The 20,246-nt window shown below is 41.6% G+C and overlaps 1 protein-coding gene across 1 annotated transcript; it reads left to right on the plus strand.

Moving 5' to 3' along the window:
- Positions 1-562: 562 nt before the first annotated feature.
- On the plus strand, positions 563-18,152 carry LOC137298239 (uncharacterized). The gene is made up of 15 exons (XM_067830412.1): positions 563-715; positions 2,021-2,678; positions 8,979-9,170; positions 10,127-10,229; positions 10,783-10,928; positions 11,054-11,206; positions 11,828-11,919; positions 12,189-12,353; positions 13,040-13,099; positions 13,288-13,361; positions 13,631-13,761; positions 14,399-14,753; positions 16,056-16,301; positions 16,925-17,111; positions 17,352-18,152. The coding sequence occupies exons 1-15, from the start codon at positions 667-669 to the stop codon at positions 17,657-17,659; spliced, it is 2,919 nt and encodes a 972-aa protein (XP_067686513.1). The 5' UTR covers positions 563-666; the 3' UTR covers positions 17,660-18,152.
- Positions 18,153-20,246: the final 2,094 nt, after the last annotated feature.

Here is a 20,246-nt window from a genome sequence, read left to right on the forward strand (position 1 = left end):
ATGAGTAAATTAGAAATTATGTTATGAGTAAATTACCATTCCTAGTTGTGTATAGAATATATATATTGTTTGTGTATGGTTCCACTTGCCGTAATCGAACCCTTTAGGGGACAGAAGAGTAGCCTAGTGGTTACCGCTGTCGGTCGTCACGCCGAAGACCCGGGTTTTATTCCCACACGGCTACAATATATGAAGCTCATGACTGGTGTTCCCCACCGTGATACTGGTGGGATATTGCTCAAAGGTGCGCAATATTAAACTCGCTCGAAACTCTTTAGGATTACTATCGAAAAGGTCGCTTTGATGTCATGCACTGTGCACACTGTCGTAGAAGAAGCTGCATATGTATACATTTGGGTGCAATGTTTAAATCGTATACAATTACTAAATTAGTATTATGAGTAAAGCGCACCGAAAAGCTTGAAACAGGGAACTCTTTAAATTTGGAATTATCACATTTGTTTACAAGCTGGTTCGCGGCAGTGATACCACGAGGAGAATTCGGGAACCAGTCTAGGAGTCGACGGTCAGGTTACCAGTCTAGAAAGAAAGAAGTAGTGAAGAGTTATCTCCCTTTGACCGTTATTTTGACAGACGTACTTTCGGTTTCGCTTTCTTGACACTGGATCGAGACAGCCGGTCAGGTCGTCCCACGGGGTGAATATCATGGAACCTTTATCGTCAAACATAGCTGTGGATGTTGAGTCATTGCTAGGTAAGTGTTCTAAATGTAAAATAGCTATCACGGGTAGTGGAAGCCCTTTTGTGGACAGTACATTTGAATCGCATTAATTTATCAATATGATCAACACGATAGATCTAGTCTATCGGATAGACTTAATGTCGATGGCACTGAACTGATACTTGCTAGTGTTTCTACCAATTCTTCACCCGTATTGGACCATATTTGTGTCGGCACATTTGTCGATATAGTCAGTTTTACCATCCCGGAAGTAACCGTACAACGTCACGTACATATTGCCACTGGCATCAGTGCCATTAGTCCGTCATATAGACACTGAAGACAGAATATCCAAGAAAGCCCACGCAAGTACAAAAATGTTTCTAGATTTCAAATGAAGAAAGTCTCAGGGCTCCTTTTCACTATATTTTATTGACCATGAACATTTCTTTCTGTAAATTATTTTTATTTCAGAGAGTACTTGTTAGTATACAAAGTCTTGTAAATACTCAAAAATTACATTATATTATATTATATTATATTATATTATATTATATTATATTATATTATATTTAAATATTATTATAGTGTTAACATCAATACTCCTCTGAAAGTATGCTGTCCATGGCCGTAGGTAGACCAGGGGGCAGAGGGGCAGCTGCCCCCTAGAATGTTTGTACAGATTAGTTTCTATGCATCAAAGTACTGATATAACGCTCTTTTAACGTTGATAGTGCCCCTCTATTGAGAAAAGTTAACGACAGCCCTGCTGTGAACGTTTATTTGTCCTGGCTTTGTGTCCGCTATATCAGGGGCGGATGAGTCTTTATTAGAAAGGGGATGCACCCATTTGAGAAAGAGGGGTGTATACTCACGTTTTCACGTTTATATGGTCATTTAATAAACGTTCTGGACAAAACGGGACCTGTGCACCCCTGCACCCATCCCTCTCCGCTTATGTATATGCTGAAATATATGCTTATGGGAAATGGGCGTATGACTGATGGATTACGGCCTGCTGAGCATCAGGGTGATAAATGAATGAGGGAATGAATCAGTCAATACATCAATGAATCAACCAATGTGAATTTAACTCTTTTGACATTTGTCAAAGACTCGGCACTAATGTATAACGCACATGGCTGAAAGACACACAAAGCGATCTCAGCGCCGCGTTATGCTTTGACATAGGCGTACGGTCATGGAAGCGCTAAGATCGCTTTGTGGAAAGGGGGCCCTGGTTCTTGGCGAATTTAACCAACACGTCATTTTAAAGCTAGGTTATAGTACTCAATACACTGCATAAGCTGCAATATAACTGTACAATATTTTCCACAGGTTGCCCAATACAGATCACCTGTGAAAAAGGTAAATCCACTCCAGTGGTTCCCGACAAGTACCAGTACTACTACCCAGTTGGGAACTGTCCATCAGGCGATGTGACCCACGGATGTTGCATCCCCAGCCCCTGTAACATCCTACTGCTGGGGTGCGGGGATGTGAGGTTCCTCCTTCACACCCTTGACGCACTGCACGGGCGCCTGCATAACACGGGACCCAAACCTACCCTCAACTTCCACCTGAATGACATCGAGGAAGGAATACTGGCCAGGGCACTGATTACACTATATCTGGTTGACACTATCGATGTGGACAATTTGAACGATCTGAAGTTCCTGTGGGCAGTTTGGTATGATGTACTCCTAAGTAAAACCCATATGACACGACTGAAGAGGGTTATGAAGGATCTCGAGATGGTCAGTTCTGGGGATCATGGAGTCTGGTTTGGCTCTTCTACAACACAAGAAAAGATCGTTCAAGCACTGAAGTGTTGGGCAGGAAAGAAATTCCACCCTGAAGGAGTAATTAGTGAAAGAAAGGACTTTAGTTTCGGTGGCTATAGCCCAGACCAATATCCGCAGACACCTACTCGACGTGTGGGATCCAGATTTACAGAACAGCACGAGATGTTTAGTGACAAGAAGCTTAGTCAGAGGTAATTTCCTACAGTAGTCCGTTTGGCTCAAAAGTGAACAGATGAATCACAATCTATCTCGAAACATCAAAACATCTGACCAGCTCTGTGAGGTTTTTATGTCCCGAAGACCTGGGGTATAATAGGTCTTCAGCAACCCATGCTTGCCACAGAAGGCGACTATGCGTGTCGTAAGAGGCGACTAACGGGATCGGGTGGTCAGGCTCGCTAACTTGGTTGACACATGTCAGCGGTTCTCATTTGCGCCGATCGATGTTCATGTTGTTGATGTCTGGTCCAGAGACATTTATTTACAGACCGCCGCCATATACCTGGAATAGTGCCGAGTGCGGTGTAAAACGTAATTCACTCACTTTCATGACCTCCTGAAAATATAAAAGTTGCTTAACAAACTAATATCAAGATATTGACATACTTCACTGTTTGTTACGCGAGAAGAGTGCAAAGAAAGGGACAACCAGATATGCGAAAGGATGGAGACAGTACAGCACAAGTTAATGAATCAATGACTTTGTAGGAACTTGTCAGCATAAGTAAACTTAGCCTCAATACTTCTCGTTACACACGCCACGACTGAGTCTAACAAAGCCTTATGGGAGGTAACCTTTGAGATTGACTAATCAGAACACAGCTTATCAAGTCGCGATAGTGGGCATTCGCACATACCTTCTGAACTATTTCGAAAAGGTTCGTACCGAATCGTATTTAGCGTACGCTTGCTTCCAGGTGATGCACACGGCACACGTTACAACCATGACAACGGTGAGTAAATATTCGCAGAAAATAGTGTTTTTGGCAATATTCAAGACTACCATCTTGCGGAAATATTAGCTAATGGTAACCAAGTCAACAGAAACCCCAAAGCGTATATACTGCAGCTCAAATAACTGTGTCTTATGCGGATTTGTGTTTGTGGAGAGATCTGTGTCATTGACCAGAATATTTTCCCTCCGATACCTAAATAGTCGTCGTTGTCTGATTAGTTAAATCTGTTTAACCGTCTCGCGTGTGATTGGACGGTCATAGGTCGCTCAAAGGTTACCTGACCCGACCTTCTACTAGGGTTTGTTACACTCAGTGGGGGAGTGTAACGAATAACACTTAGACTATGTGTACTGAGGAACTTGTGCACGCGCTTCTCGAACTGTGTCAATATTTTAATGATATTTTTGTTCCTCAACGTTTTCATTTTCAAGACATAAGTTCTACAAATACCTACTACTAAGATTTCTTGGGTGGATTTTTTTTGTTGAACTGGAAAATCTTTATGGGATGTCTTATAATATAATAATTAGTTAAGCGTATCCAGACTGCTTCATTCCACCATTCAGGCCATGTGTGATGCGTTGGATAGTAGTATTCCTTCAACCAGATACGGAGCAGTAACATGAGGACGAAGAGTGATAGTTTCAAACTCGCGGGATTTCCTAAGGTGATTTGTGCGTAACTTGCTGAGATTGATCTATTATTTTCTGTAATTTAAATTTTATTTCTGAATTCCTGTTATAGTGAAGACTCAACAGTATGGGAACCACTCAGTCAGAATACATGCAGCAATCTGTGGGGTACAGGTGTATTTATTACGAAACAAGACAAACCATTCACTCACCATTCACACATGATTTTATTTAATTACCAAACATATAATTATAAACATCATAGAATCACCCACACTCCGAGATAACCGTGGGTAAACGTTGCTGTCCAGAATCATCTGTTTCTTAACATTATATAGCATCGGTATGGATATCTAGAACAATTCATAGGAAGCATTTTTATCCACTATTTTATAACCCTTATCTGTGTTGGAACATATATCGTATGGCGCTCTGTTTCACCAAGCAGAAACTTATTCGCCAACCTGTAAGAAACTTTTTAAACCCCGATCGTGAACTTGCTTCATGGCTTCAAAGTATCTTACCCCAATATTTCAGGTCCAGACAGTTAAACTGGCGAAGCTTAGCTATCAAGTATTTTTCATGCCCCTGGAAAGGATATACAACTATTTGTTCGAAACAATGTGAACAGAGATATTGCACGCGAATGCTTGTACCCAGTGTACCGTCGATGAAAGTAGAATACCTAAATTCCTACGATATGTACAATGTTTTAGATTTATGTAGTTTAGAACCCAGTTTTCACGTTAAGTAACAATGCCGCCATTTCTGAATACAATAACATTGGTTATATCTAAATTGGCTTGAAATTACCATCTTTCACGGAAAGACTGGAGCACATGTAATTGCTTTGGCAACCACGAAGCAGTATAAGAGAACATTGTGACGTCATCGGCAAACAAAAGTAGCATTGTAAGATTTTGTGTAACGAATATACCGTGACCACATTTGTCTTATATTTCAGTCAGAAGTTAATTTATGAAAAGGTGAAAAGTATGAGAACGGTGTGAATGCCCCCAGATGTCACGATATTTTTGAGGTCATTTTACTATGAAATGTTGTGAAGCAGATTAAAGAGATATATATGGAAAACTTTTAAGCATTTTAAATATAGGGAACAAGAGTTTTGGCTTGAAGATTTTGTGTTTCACGTCTTCGACCATATCAGTTTTTGGTAAAAAAAACACCTAGATATTTATAGTGTGATGCAACATTAATTTCGTTTCCATTGTGGCACCATTGTTCTTAAAGACAACCACCATTTCTAAATACTACTGTGCATGATTAGTCAAGATTGACTTCTAAAGCTTTTGATCAAAGCGTGACAGTGTGTCAAGGTTTCTTTGAATACCAATATCAGTGCTATCAAGCAAGGTGACGTCATGTGCCCAAAGCAGTAATAAGGTCTTATTTAAACCATCTTTGAGAAATATTCCTCGTACTCCACAAGTATTCATTTCATTCATAAACTCACTGATAAAACATATGGACAGAGCTGGGCTAGGCATGCAACCTCGCTTTGCCCCAGATGATGCGTTGAAGGTTTCAGATCTCTTATTTCCATCTCAAAACCGTGGATATTTACAAAATGTTTATTTACAAAACCATAGTCTATAGTCTGTAAAAGCTGCATAGTCGATGTCAGCGTTTTCTTACATATTTGTGGCATAGATATTGAAGGACATGTATGTTACTGACTGTTGAATAGTCAGCTGTAAATCCTGCTTGATGAAACCTCATGTATTTTCACCGGGATACCAATTCTGGAGTCAAGGTTAGAAGTGAAAAATTTACCCATAATATTCAAAAATGATATGCCACGATAACTGTTCGGGTCGTGCTTATTGCCTTGTATATACAGTGGTATAATCATATGTTGTTCCAGTTGCCTGGAAATACACCTGTGTCTAATACTGCGTTGAATTATGAAATTTGTGCTTTTTATAAACATAGGGATTTGATTGCCTGTTCTAATTCACGTCTAGGTATTGGATCTGATAAGAAGTTTTCATTGTCACTGTCTCAAAACCTTCATCATTTACATTAGTTGCAGGATTAAGTAATTCCTTCAAATATGTAACACATTTACCAATGGGAAAACAGTTACTTCCTCCAGACCCAGTTCATTGACCTAAACGTTTTTCAGTCACATCTGCGGTTGCTGCACATATCTCATCAACAATCATGCTGTTAAACTGTCGAGATGCTCTTCTGAATTTCTCTTTGCGTCAATATAACAGTTGAGATTTTCACTGTATCGACACCTACGAAAACGAGGAAGAACCTTTTACTCTTAGTAGGCTCAGTCTTGATCAAGCTAGTCAGGTTGTATAGGGATTTGTTTAGCTACTTTATGCACGTCATCTACACGTAAATGGCTTGGTACATGCTGCAGTAGTTCTACCAGCTTGAGCGCTGCAGCACTGACATTTACGCTGACCACTTGTTGAAAGTCATCTACAATATTAGATGCGATATCAGATGTGATATTGACACCAAATTGACAGTCTTTGCTCTTGTGTGCCTTGTGTTTGTCAATTTGATAACGCTCCCCTCTTCCTTCATTATCAATGTTGTCGTCGTCTACCATTGGAACAACACCGAGATTTATTGTTCAAGAATGCATAATCATGTCTCGAATAGCACTAATCAATTTGTTGAAACTAGTGTGTAGTCTTCAAGACTCGATCCATTATGGGTAATAGAAGTGTCGCCCCCCCCCCCCCCCCCGTCCCCTTGCTTTCTGCCTTTTTAATGTATATTCCTCACAGCTTGCGTAGTTCTTGGAGACCGACACACCAAACTTATTACTTACACTGTCTTCAGTTGTTCTAGATTCCTTTAAATAGTCAGGTAAGTAGGAGTCTGCTAAAGGGAGATAAGTAGTGGCATTATCATTTTTAATCAAGTATTCGTTATTTGAACCAACCCGAACGTTAAAATCTTCGAAGAGTACTGTAGGTATGTCATCATTATTATTTTCTCTAATGGATGCCAGTTTTGATTCTAGTTCATTCATATCATCTGAATATGGGTCATTGTAGAGCGGGGAACTTTCATGGAGAATATAGACGGAACCAACAATGCCAATATTATTAATATTAATAAGTACACAATTTTGCTAGCTAGAGGGAAAAAAGATTCTCCTGTGTAAATGGCTAAACGCCAAAAGAGAAACTTCACATTCTTTCTTCAGGGCACTATAAAAGAACAAGAGATGGTAAGATGGTTACATTGTTATTGTTTCATTGCTGAGATCTGCGTACTCGATACACTGACAGTGCCACAATCAGTTCCATTAGACTACACCGCCGTACAAAACATGGGTATACAGAATGTCAAGTCACAAGAATAACAATTTGAAATTTCTCAATTCAATATTGCGTATTGCCGGCCCGCGGATTCACCACTGCCAAACACTGTCTGCCCGATGCTTGTGAACACGTGGTTTGGGATTCTGCTCCATTGCTCTTGCAATGCAGCGCCAAGTTCCTGCAAATTCTGAGGTTGGTTCCTAGGACCACGGCGCCTTCTCCCAAGTGCATCCCAAACGTGCTGTATTGGATTAAGATCAGGGGCCAATCCATGACGTTGATTCCAGCGTTTTGAAGGAATTTCGTGTCAACATCGCAGTATGCGATCGAGCTTTATTATGCTGGAACTAAAAAACCTGGGCCGTTATGAAACGGAAAGCACCACACACCATGCAACGTCCGCCCCCGAAACTGTCGACTTCCTGTACACAACATTGGGCATACCGTTCACGACGTCGTCTCCAGACTCTATGCCTGTCGTCCTCAAATCTGAGGGTAAACCTGGATTCATCGCTAAAGACGACTCGATTCCAGTCTCTCTGGGTCAATCGGAGGTGACGTTGGACCCACAGCAGACGTTGACGTTGATGAAATGGCGTCAATATTGGCCGTCGATATGGACGTTGAGAATGGAGATTGGCAACCCATTTCGAATGGTCTGTGAGGACAGACGACCTCTAAACATCTCAGCCCTGGTTCGTGTAGAAATGTGTCACGTATTTGACAGTCTTCTGCTCGTGACGTCACACGTGGACGACCCGACCTTGGGCGATCAGAAGTGGTGCCAGTTTGTTGTAGACGACCTCGCAAGTCATGCAAGTCAAGTACCGTTAGAACTGTGGTTTAGAAGTGTGTTTCTTTTCAATTTTTGAGGCCAACGCAAACAGGTGCAAATGAAGAAAACTTCGATGCGAAGATCTCGTGATTGACTGCACGTGCAAAACCTGATTTGGCACTAACGTCATTTGCACGACGAATGAATGGGTTTGAGTGGATTTAGCTATCATTTTTCCAGAGTCGAAAGATAGGGATCCCATTTCGGATACATAGATGTATCATGAGAGAAAAATTATTCATTATTTTTAAAAAATACATTTTGTGAAGTGTCTTTTTTGACTACGTATAGATGGCAACTTCGCCAGAATATCGTCCGAAATTGCCCAGTCTTCTCACAGAGGAGGTTTGACAAACATGACCAGTTCATTACTAAGAAAGTGAAATCCCAAATATGACGTATGCTGCATATCCAGTTCAAATCAAGTTTGCTCATATCATGTTTCATGGTTTCTACTAAGCGAAATATATCAAATTGTTCACAAAGCCGCATGAATGAATGGTCTTGTAGGTGGAAATGGATACCCTTAACATTCCAGACACAATTGTTCTGGATCAGGTCGGACGTTATAGTTATGTCCTCTAACGTTAGTAGTGGCATTGTATCCCGTTTCCAGTGGTTTGCCACTGCCTTCTTCCTACGCTGAAACAGACGCCCCTTGGATACCGTCCCCTCAATAAATAGTGATACTCAGGACGCTATTCTTGTTTATAATGAGATTAGGTGTTTTTACTGACCGTATTATATGTCGCAGACTACACATGGAAATCTGCGAATACATACTGGGTGGAGTGACCAGAGTCAACTTAGGATCAAAGAACATGCCGGAAATCCTCAAGTCTTTCCACGTCAACCCTACGTTCTATCGCCCACAGGAGACCGTGTGGAAGGTCCAGGACAACTGCAGTCCGTTCATGTGCTACAATGTTGACTACAAGCTGGAACGGTGAGTACCCCGCTCTCTAAAATCTCCCTGGTCTTAGTGGAAGTTTATTACCGCACTCTATAAAACCTCCCTGATACTTGTGACTGAGCTGGAACGGTGAGTACCCCGCACTCTAAAATCTCCCTGGTCTTAGTGGAAGTTTATTACCGCACTCTATAAAACCTCCCTGATACTTGTGACTGAGCTGGAACGGTGAGTACCCCGCACTCTAAAATCTCCCTGGTCTTAGTGGAAGTTTATTACCGCACTCTATAAAACCTCCCTGATACTTGTGACTGAGCTGGAACGGTGAGTACCCCGCACTCTAAAATCTCCCTGGTCTTAGTGGAAGTTTATTACCGCTCTCTATAAAACCTCCCTGATACTTGTGACTGAGCTGGAACGGTTAGTACCGCGCTCTGTAACACCTACCTGATCTTTGTGACTTGTCTGACTGAGCTGGAACGGATAGTACCAGGCTGTGTAAAAACTCTCTGATTTACGTCTGCTGCTATTGGTCTGACTATGATGACAATGTGATTAACAGTATATGTTGTTTATGCCCCTAGCACACTGGTTTCGTGTCAGTTCGCACCACCAGTGTTGTTACTACAGAATATATATAGATATATTGCGTATTGCAATATATTTAAAAGAGAAAAACTAAAAAAACCCGATGGGAATGGTAGGCTTAAGGTGATGGAAAACTCTACCTAAATTAAACGTTTGAACGTGGTTTAGCTTATGCACGTGTAATACATGACAGGTAACTGGAGAGGTGGTATATAATGTTTAGTAACTACACTGCACCATATGTAACTAGACTGCACTCTTGTAATACTTTAAATTTCTGTTAAATATACGTGACTCTTCAATAGCGACACTGAGATAACGTGCTGGGTGGCAAATCTAGTTTCCATAGAATTTAGCTGTCCGGTATAAGTGGACATCCTTTCCACTCTTTTTGTGTGTGTTAGGTATGGCAGCACTACAATCTCGATGTCGGCGCTGTTCCTGGAGACGCTGAGGAAGTGGGTGCAGACGTACCAACGCATCAGGCGTGACGGATGGAATCTAAATGTAAAAGCCATTTTGCCCTGAGGATATTGGTGACAATACCCGTATGTGTGGTACCGTACCCCAAACATCGTGATACGTACGTTTCAGATATTCTTAGGGGTGGTGGAATAGTCTAGTGGTTAATCGTCATACCGAACACTCGGTTTCGAGTGCCCACAGGTGCATGATGTGTGAACCCATTTCTGTTTTCCACGCCGTGATATTGCTGAATTACTGCTAAACGCGGCGTAAAAACATACTCACACGGATATTGTAACGTCACCACATCGTAGTGTATATAGCTTTTCTTTGTGCTGCTGTCTTAGGTCTTTTCAGAATATAAAAGCGTGTGAGTGCAGAGTGGGTGCTTATATTTTAGTACATTTTCAAAGTACAAACGAGAGCGTATGCCTGCATGCAAAAGAACAGATGGACATTAAATGATTCAAATCCACTTAATTGTGCTTGTGTAAGATTATATGATATTGTACTTTGTGAATAACTCGTTTACCTGGTCCAGATTGACCTATTTGCAAAGCGCCGAGATAGCGTCGACTCACCCACTCCGTTTTAGATCCATCTGTGGCTTGGCCACTGTGCAGATGTGTGTAGTGATGACCTACCAGAGAGTCTGAAGTTTGACTTCATCCATACAAGCAACACAGCCGACAACGTAGGGATTATCCCACTGCTTGTTACGTCTGTAAGCCGACTCAAGAGGTACGCATCAGGCCGCCACGAATCGCCCGCGTTGTTCGAACAATTACTGATGAAGTTTTCATCAAGACGCGAAACACCATGAGGTAATTTCTGTCTTTTTGTTCAGTGTGTTGTTTTGGTTGCAGAGACAATGGTGTAGTCGCCATTGAGAGTTACCACTGCAGCCAGTCCTACAGCGTTGTGCCGGACACACTGAGCATGTGCTTGAACATTCCGCTCACCATGTACCCTACCATTATAGGAGTACAGCTGGCAGAGGACTTGAACCTTGGTCACGAGTGAGTACGGATGTCATGATTTGCTGATTTATTATGAGATTTACAGCTGGCAGAGGATTTGCACTTTGTCCACGAATGACTGTACTGAATCTGAAAACAAATGATTTTTAAGAACTTTGTTTTTTCCGTGCCTTTCTGTTTTGCCCATGTTTATGCCTGTGATACCTGCATGACTAGAGGTTACAACATGAGGTCGAATTCACTTCCCTAGTTTTACTTGTATCATCCGTTATTATTTTCTCAAGTTTAAGAACTGACTTGTCAGCCTGTCTTGCTATAGCTGGATCTTGACACTCAAAACATTTTGGCTACGTGATTCATACACAAATACTCATAACATAGTTTTGTTACTTCTTTTTCTTGGCCATTTCATTCAGAGCTTTTTAGACAGTTAATACATCGAAGTTTATTATAGCTGGTAGATTGATGTCCACATTCATCAGCGGCAGTGGTTGAATTAGATTTTTCTTTATGATACAATATTTATCGATCGTTGCTTTAGATGATCGTTTGTCTGAGAAGGATGCCACACACCAAACGGGCATCCAGACTGTCCAGCAAAACATATACATTTACATGACCATAAAACCCGTGCCAAATAGCTTCTATGTTATGGATTAGGCGCCCTCTAGAGAGTGGATTCTTCGTGGGTTGTGGACGTTTAATTCTGAACTGGAAAGCGGCTCCTGAACCGTCGAAGTTGACACTCACAGGTAAACATTGAGGCATAATTTGGCATTCTTGTCACAGTCATCATCTTATAGATTTTCAAGTCGAGACTCCATTATTTACAAGCTTTATATTTACATAGACTATTGCATGAATATGTATCGCTTTTTGAAGAATTTGAAGGAGAACTCGATTTGTGTATATCCTATATCAAGTGGATAACTTAATCAAACATTTTTTTTTGCTTTAATGGTAGTGAGTTTAAGAAATTTAATATTAGATTAGACTACAGAACTATTAAATATTGTTTCAGGATCTGACGAAGTGTCCAAGTGTCTTCGCGCAATTATTCGCCCAAACACTGATAGCAAGGCGACCATGGGCCCAATGAAATTCAGGGGTGCCGACTTTACAATGATTGACACCCCTACAGTGATACGACTTGTGCAAAGGCTGGCACAGTTTGTGGAGGGAGGAGGTGTATATTATTTATCAACCAGCAGGCCCATCCACAGTTCGGATAGAACTTGTAGCTCACAAACGTCACTCAGATTATGGTTAAACAATCTGCTACAAAGGATCAGGTTTTACTTTGTATAGTGAAACTCATTAAGAACAGTAAAATATTAAGAACAGAACCGAATTAACCATTGCCGTTATTTAGCAAGTACAGTCGTTTGACCGAAGATCGACAGACGAACTCTGATAATCAACACGCGTGTGCAGTCACACCGGTGATCCCCCGTCGTAAAAGAAGCGAGAGTGACAACAAAATAACGATTATTTATTACGACAAGTCATCGGAGTCGATCTCTCGATCTCATGTGACTTTGGAAACATTGTAATTATTAGCTTTTGTGTTAGTGAGCTATCCATCGGTCTCAAATGAAATCAAACCGACTGTAGTCATGGCACAGATGTGTAACTCAGGACTGTGCACTGTATGATTAGATTTGCATAGTAATAAAATTATTAAAAAGATTTGACGGGTTGCATTATCCCATTCTTTGCAACATCCGTTTTATTATCGCATCTCTTTTGGATTTAGCTTTGGAATCACCTAAGCGGAGGGTGAATCTTTATCTTGAAAAGTACAATGATTTCGTTTACACTCGTGTCCAATGTTTACTCTGTTTGGTTGATAAGTGTAAAACATGCTTACAGGGCAACAGATTGCAAAGATCATTGAAGACTTTCTCATGGGACAACTTCCTGCTTCATTTGGTATGTATGTTCGATACATTGAAGCGTGAAAGCATAGTTAACTTCTAAGAGTTCAGGGAATAGATATGTCAAGTTGTAAATTTTGCGTTTTCATGTGAAATGTCTCAATAAATAAAATCCGGAAGTAACTGAAGTGTTGGAAAGTAATTAGTTTTAGGAGAAGTGACCGTATTCTGGTATGTTGTTAGGGTTCCTGAAGGCCGCTGCTGCTGATGCTACGGTGGACAGGGCGATGGAGGCGTTGAGTGTGTCAGATCAAAAGGTCTTTATATATTCTTTTACTGTTACAAGCGCCGGAGGCACACACGCCTCTCGTGCACTTCAACTGTTGTGAAGCAAACTTTGTTCCTTCTAATCGATTTTCCGTCCCAGAGTTGTTCCTTGTACATTTAAACCGATAATTCCAGGTATACTTGCCTGTGGAATTGCCAGTACGAACGTTTTAATAAACTGAGTTTTGAAAATGCTCTTAATGTGAATCTACTGAAGACTCATTGACTAATATTTTATTACCTTATATCTTGGACCCAGAGCGTAACTGAGTACATGGATCGTTATGAAGTGGAGGTCAATGCCAGTCTTGACCAGATGAAAGGACAGTTCACCTGTGACTACAATAGCGACAACCACTTCGCCATCGTGTACACATTCCAAGATTCCGGGTAGGGATCCACAGTAGGATATCTCCCTTTGCAATATTATAGTCCAAGAACTGTAACATGGTATGGTCACATGCTCATTACTTTGTTAGAGTTAACTTTATCTCATGATAATGGAAAGGATTGTGTTACTTCCATTTAATATACATGTACCATATATATAAGACACACGTACGTGATTATGTGAAAGTTAGGGATGGCACTGGGTCGCCTTAGAATCTCATGCGTAGAGTACCAGAACCACTGATTTTGCATTGGCCCCAATTAAGATTCTTTGTTTGTCCGTATGGAATTCCCTTAGTGATAATACACATCCGAGGAACAATACTTCAAGGTCATACTACTAGAGTTAAAATGGATTGTTCACTCACCAGTAAAGGGACTGTCCATCGGTATATGCTGTACACATTCGTATTTCCTTGAAATCAAATTATAAATGAATATATTACTAACTGTGAAATATCGCATTTATAGATGGCTAAGCCCTGCTAACAGACTATTAATGATTTGGTCGCGTTGCTGAACAAACTGTTTTTTTTTGAAGATGCTCCTCAAACTATGCATTCAAAGTTAACATGCCTGTGACAATAATCAGACACTGTACTTGTAAGTGTAATAAACTAATTATGTGTTCTTTCAGCATTGTTGTGTTTAAGACTGTTATCAACTTTTCGTGCGCTGTTTCCTTGAACACAAGCAAGACCCAAATATCAAGGAAACGTAGTTTCATTACGAGCACATTCTTCAAAGATGAGGAGCTGACATTTGGAGACCGAATACTCACGAAACAGGCCCTCTCCCTTGCTGATGTAACCGGACTGCCTGAATTCCCAGATTCCACCTTTGGAAGGCAACTGATTCACACGTACCTTTACCGTATCTACCCAATCAACAAAGACAAGTCTATCTTGAAGGTGGATAATCCTAAAATACAACATCAGTTTCAAGGTGTCATTCAGTTCCTCCTGCAGAGTGTTGCCAAGAACAGAAACAGGGTAAGTGCTGATGAAGTCACCAAGAAAGGGTAACGCTAAACGTTGATGTTATTGCTAACGACAGGAGCAGGGTAAGCCTAGAGGTAGTAACCAAGACCGGAAGCATTGTAAGCCTTGAAGTAGTAACTATCAACAGGAGCAGGCTTAGTTTTCAGACAACCAACAATAGGAGCAGGGTAAGCCTTGAGGTAACCAACAGCAGGAGCAGGGGTATGCCTTGAGGTAGTAACCAACAACAGCAGGAAGGTAAACCTTCAAGCAGCAACCAACAACAGGAGCAGGCTTACTCTTTAGTAACCAACAACAGGGACAGGCTTAGTCTTGAGGTAACCAACACCAGGGGCCATGTAAGCCTTGAGGTAGTGACCAACAACAGGAGCAGGCTTATTCGTTAGGTAACCAACAAGGGCAAGCATAGTCTTTAGGTAACCAACAACACGGGCAGGCATAGTCTTGAGGTAGTGAACACCAACAGGAGAAGGCTTAGTCTTAAGGAAGTAAACACCAGCAGGAGCAGGTTAAGCCTTAGGTATGCCACAAGAAGAGCAGGCTTAGTCTTGATGTAGTAACCTTCAACAGGAGCAGGCTTAGTCTCTAGGTGACCAACAACAGAAGGAGGGTAAGCCTTGAGGTAGTAGCCAAGAACAGGAGCAGGGTACGCCCTGAGGTAAACAAAAACAGGAGCAGAGTACGCCTTGAGGTAGTAACCAAGAACAGGAGCAGGGTATGCCTTGAGGTAAACAACAGCAGGAGCAGGCTTAGTCTGTAGGTAACCAACAACAGGGACAGAGTGCCGGTGCAAACGAATGGTAACAGTGTGGTAACATTAAGATGCCTGAATCAAAACATTGTTATAGATCATTGGCATTGTTTGTAACCTGAAGGAACTGCATCGAAGCATTGTGGTAATTAAAAGTAGTTTCTGTCGGTGACCTCATTTGCATAATTATCAGGTTGTGTGATAAATATTTTATTTTTTTAATTGCTTCCTAAGATTAAAATGTGACAGGTATACAAAGCTGTGATGCGTAGGGGTTACAGTAATGCCGCGAGATGATGTACAGGTATGATATCGTTATATTAATACATTCAAATACATTCATAAATCATAGGTGTTAAACGTACAGATGAGGTACAAACTGGTACAGCTTGGCGTCATTTACGTAATTGGAAGAGAAGGCTCATTTTTAAATCACTTTTAATGAAGTATGATTTTCCACAAAATATTCTGTCACATTGATGAATGTCTTGAAGCAAAGAAGAGCTTGTTCTACCAATTACCAGGGACCTTTCTCTCTCCAGACTAAAGTCCTTGGTGTCCCCATGTATCTCCAGAGTGCAGACCAAATCTACAAGTGGGCAGGTGTTTTTCGTGTGGAGGGGATGAAAGTATGGGAGGAGAAGCTAGCTTTGTTTGTCACATGGTATGACTTTGAAACAGCTTGGATGTTATTGAAAGCAGGGAAGATAACTCGGGATGAAATATTGAAAGTTGTAGTTGATGTGCTACCGGACGAATTGCTCCCTCGCGTGGACAAGTACATGCAGGTAAGTGTATACTGAGATAGCTTGTTTGTTTGTAGTTTAAGTTTAGTTTAAGTGAATGCAAATGGAGAATGAGTTGTTGACCATTTCAAGGAAGATCGGGTCATAGTATTTTCAATGCAGGATGACCTTTGCTGTTTAGCGATGCACTCCGCAATATTCCAACTATTTAGCAGTGGTCTGTGAATATTCCTGTCTGGCCCAGACAGTCTAGTGATGCACAGACTAAATCTAACCCGGCTGTTCAGATACTGGTGTTATTAAGTGACATTCTCAATATAAGTATCACGTCGGACAGTTTTGATGATGACAAAATGGCAGCTTCGTTATCACGTCAGACTTTCTGATTGGTTACTCTTGTTGCTTAACTGACACGTTGCAAGATTCATTGTGCTGAGGACGTGCTTTTAATGTCATGATTAACACAACAATGTGTTGCCATGGAAGTTGGAGGCAGTGTCCAAAATTGTATTTCTGTCCAATTGAATATACTGAAAGAAAAAGACCACACAGTCATGTTCCATCACATACTAGTAAAGGCGAACTATCAATTACTCCCAGCGATCTTGCTAGGGTTGTACTGCTGTGCATCTGGGTCCGGCTGCATGTTATATGTTTGTTCCCAGGGTTATCAAATGTTGGCCAAGATACTGAGGCTGAACAGTTCACGTCTGCAACAGGAAGACTCCAACCAGGTCCGCTGGAAGCTCAGAACCTATGTCCGACCTCGCTTCAGCTACCTCTCATTTCGGATATTGGTTAATGAGGTGAATCTAAGTGCCAAATATGGAGATTTCCCATCAGACCCAGAAGGTAAGCTTTACAAGGCTGCAAGGAATCTGATTCCTTTAAAAATCAAATAGCACATAGTGATAGACAGAAATGCAGGGACTTTGCATAACGTATTTCATAGTTTTATAGTTCGTAACTGTAGGATCACATAGATTACTTCTTCATAAAATGATCACATTTGATAGATTTGTAACATCAAGTGATCACAGTTCATTATGATGCAGATGCTAAATAGTGTCACCTTCTTTCATTGTTGTTCAGATGCAAAACGACAGATTCATAGGATGCTGAGCGATATGCACAATAAAGAAAGCTCAAAGGAAAATGTTGACGACTTGTACGAAAACTTAAAGAAGCACCTACCTGGTTATAGTGGATACTCAAAGGCAGGAAGTCCCATTTCAGCAACGCCCAGGCAGAAAACCACAGTGGCAGACAATAGTTGCAACAGCTGTGGAAAGGTATCTAGTCAGTGCAAAAGATGCCTGGGATGTTTGAAAGTGGCCTACTGCAATAGAGAATGCCAGCGAAAGGATTGGCCAGTTCACAAGATGGATTGCAAGAAATAGATTCCACTTAATTCTTCTGCCAGTAATCCAATGTGTGAGAAATGGCACGTCAAGTGGTTCAGGTTTCATTAGAGTGTGGAATGACGATGTGTTTTGATGCCAGGTCCTGGAGCACTATTTCTCGTATGTTTTATGTCCTTCACAGATATTTAAGACAGCTAAGTTGTATGTTGTCTTAGAAACATCATCTTTGGCTCAGTCGCGTCAGGCGATCAGTTCGCTGGGGAAAGTATCATCCCTCAGGCGTGCTCGAAATCTATACTATTGGGTTTGAATCCCGTTTTGCTCTGATTATGTTTCCAGGTTTGTCGAACAATGTGGTAAATTGCCGATGCATTACTCATGTGTGTCAATACGCTTTACTTAAGAAATGTATGTTATGGGTCATTTTGGATCTTTTTATAAACCAGCCTTTACCTATTGGACCCTTAGAAGTTTGATGGTAATGTAATGAAGTGGGATTAATTAAATATTCAGTATTATTGATCAAGTATGATTAAATGTTCAGCATTATTTCAAGTATGAGTTTTGCACATTCACAAACGCTCACAGACACACGCACGCACACACACAGGCACACATTTACGGCACCATTATATACTGTTCAAAATAAGTAGGGGATATTGAAATATGATTTTGAATGACTTGGAAAATGGTGACAAATATGAAGTTTCATCTTTATTGTGTGTGCTTATGTTTTAAGCCCTCATGTCACCTGTGCATGTCACATGACAGTGTGTTGCACGTGGTAGGGGTGCAACTGGTGATTTTACACTTTACATTAGCATTCATTTCTTGATTAGTGTGACCCCAAGAATGGGGGTCCCCCAATGCGACGTCTGCAGCGAGCGGAACGTCTAAGGGCCGTCGGCATGTTACAGATCGGAACAAAACAGAGAATAGTCGCCCAAACTCTAAATGTTTCCCAATCTTTCATCAGTAGATTGTGGGCCCGGTATCGTCGAACCCAAAATGTCGATGATCTTACTCGTTCCGGTCGCCCAAGGTCAACAACTGCGGGACAAGACAGACTTGTCAGAACTTATGTTCTTCGGAATCGAAGCAAAACAGCTCGTCAGATCGCCTCCCATCTTGAAACTGCAGCTGGAGTTCGAGTCTCGGGTCAGACGATTCGAAACAGATTACATGCACGTGGTATTAGGGCTCGTTACGCCAGTATTGACGGCCAGACACATCAGAGACAGACGTCAATGGTGTGAACATTATCACCGCTGGGGGAATCGTTGATGGGCAAGGGTTATGTTCTCTGATGAGTCGAGGTTCCCTATAGACTTCCGGGATAGGCGTTCTCGGGTCTGGCGGCGACAGGATGAGCGTTACGCTAACCCCAACGTTCATCAACATGACCGATTTGGTGATGGTTCTGTTATGGTGTTCGGAGGAATCACTGTGAATGGCAGAACAGCACTTCACATCGTCCAAGGAAAGTCACAGGCCAGTACTATCGTGACATCATCCTTGACGCCATTGTTATCCCCTTTGCGCGCCAAGCTGGTCGACATTTTGTTTACCAAGATGACAACGCCCGAGCACATCGTGCCAGAATCGTCATCGACTGCATGCAGAGGCAAAACATCTTTACCCTGCCCTGGCCGGCTCTCAGCCCCGACCTTTCCCCCATAAAACACGTTTGGGACATACTCGGGAGACGTGTGAGACAGCGTCAACGTCAACCAGCTACGGTACAAGAACTGGGCGCAGCGCTGCAAGAGGAATGGAATGCCATACCCCAATTCATGCTTGGTCGGCTGATAAGTAGTATGCCAAGGAGGATTCGTGCTTGTTTGGCCAATCGCGGAGGTTTCACACGTTATTGACTTTTCTGTAAAAAACGTCAAATTCAGTTTATGGACCCTTCTCACCTCTTCATACCGTTTGTGGAAATGGCGCATACATGGAACCGTTATTCACCGTATCATCTAGTTTTAGACTTGTCTATTACTGGTCCCGACCTATTAGTAATCAAATATATTCGCCACAATTTTGGTTACTTCAATTTTTTCCCGAATATCCCCTACTTATTTTGCACAGTATATTAGAAAGTATGTGCTAGACATTGAAATGGTGACAGCCTGCATTTAGTATTGACACAGGGGCATTTCACACCTGGTTAACATTTATTAATAAAATGGACAGTGGTGTCAGTGTCATTTCCTTATTAAGAAGCATTGTCGGTGCAATCAAACTGAACAGCAGTAAAACCCCCCGTTTACGATTATTGTACGTATTTACTGCGTTTAGATGGACTGATGGCTAGGTTTGCGTGTGGTTGTGACACAGATGGAACACGGTTTTGCAAGAGGAAGTCTCTGGTTAATGTAGCTGTATGGAGTGTAGCGCTATCTTGCTGAAACTGGTCCCATGTGCCAGTTGTCAAAGGAAAGACAGCACTGCCGGAGTGAGCACTTGTTCTCGTTACTCATGAGCTGCAGGTTTCCTTATATTGCAATCAGAGGAGTCTTCTGTTCGCCACAAATTCCTCTCCATACCGTTATTCCGCCGCCAAGGGTATGACGCTCTTGTACACAAGCTGGTGCAAGGCGCTCGCCTCTACGCCTGTATACCC

Source organism: Haliotis asinina, chromosome 10 (genome assembly GCF_037392515.1).
Source record: "Haliotis asinina isolate JCU_RB_2024 chromosome 10, JCU_Hal_asi_v2, whole genome shotgun sequence".
In the NCBI taxonomy this organism is placed as follows: Eukaryota; Metazoa; Mollusca; class Gastropoda; order Lepetellida; family Haliotidae; genus Haliotis; species Haliotis asinina.

What these genes read in the sequence shown, in the direction of transcription:
- LOC137298239 (XM_067830412.1), top strand. Translation starts at nt 667, where the DNA reads ATGGAACCTTTATCGTCAAACATAGCTGTGGATGTTGAGTCATTGCTA. An exon ending in GACTTGAACCTTGGTCACGA is followed by an intron (nt 11,207 to 11,827) that starts GTGAGTACGGAT and finishes GTTATGGATTAG; the next exon opens with GCGCCCTCTAGAGAGTGGAT. An exon ending in TTTCCCATCAGACCCAGAAG is followed by an intron (nt 17,112 to 17,351) that starts GTAAGCTTTACA and finishes ATTGTTGTTCAG; the next exon opens with ATGCAAAACGACAGATTCAT.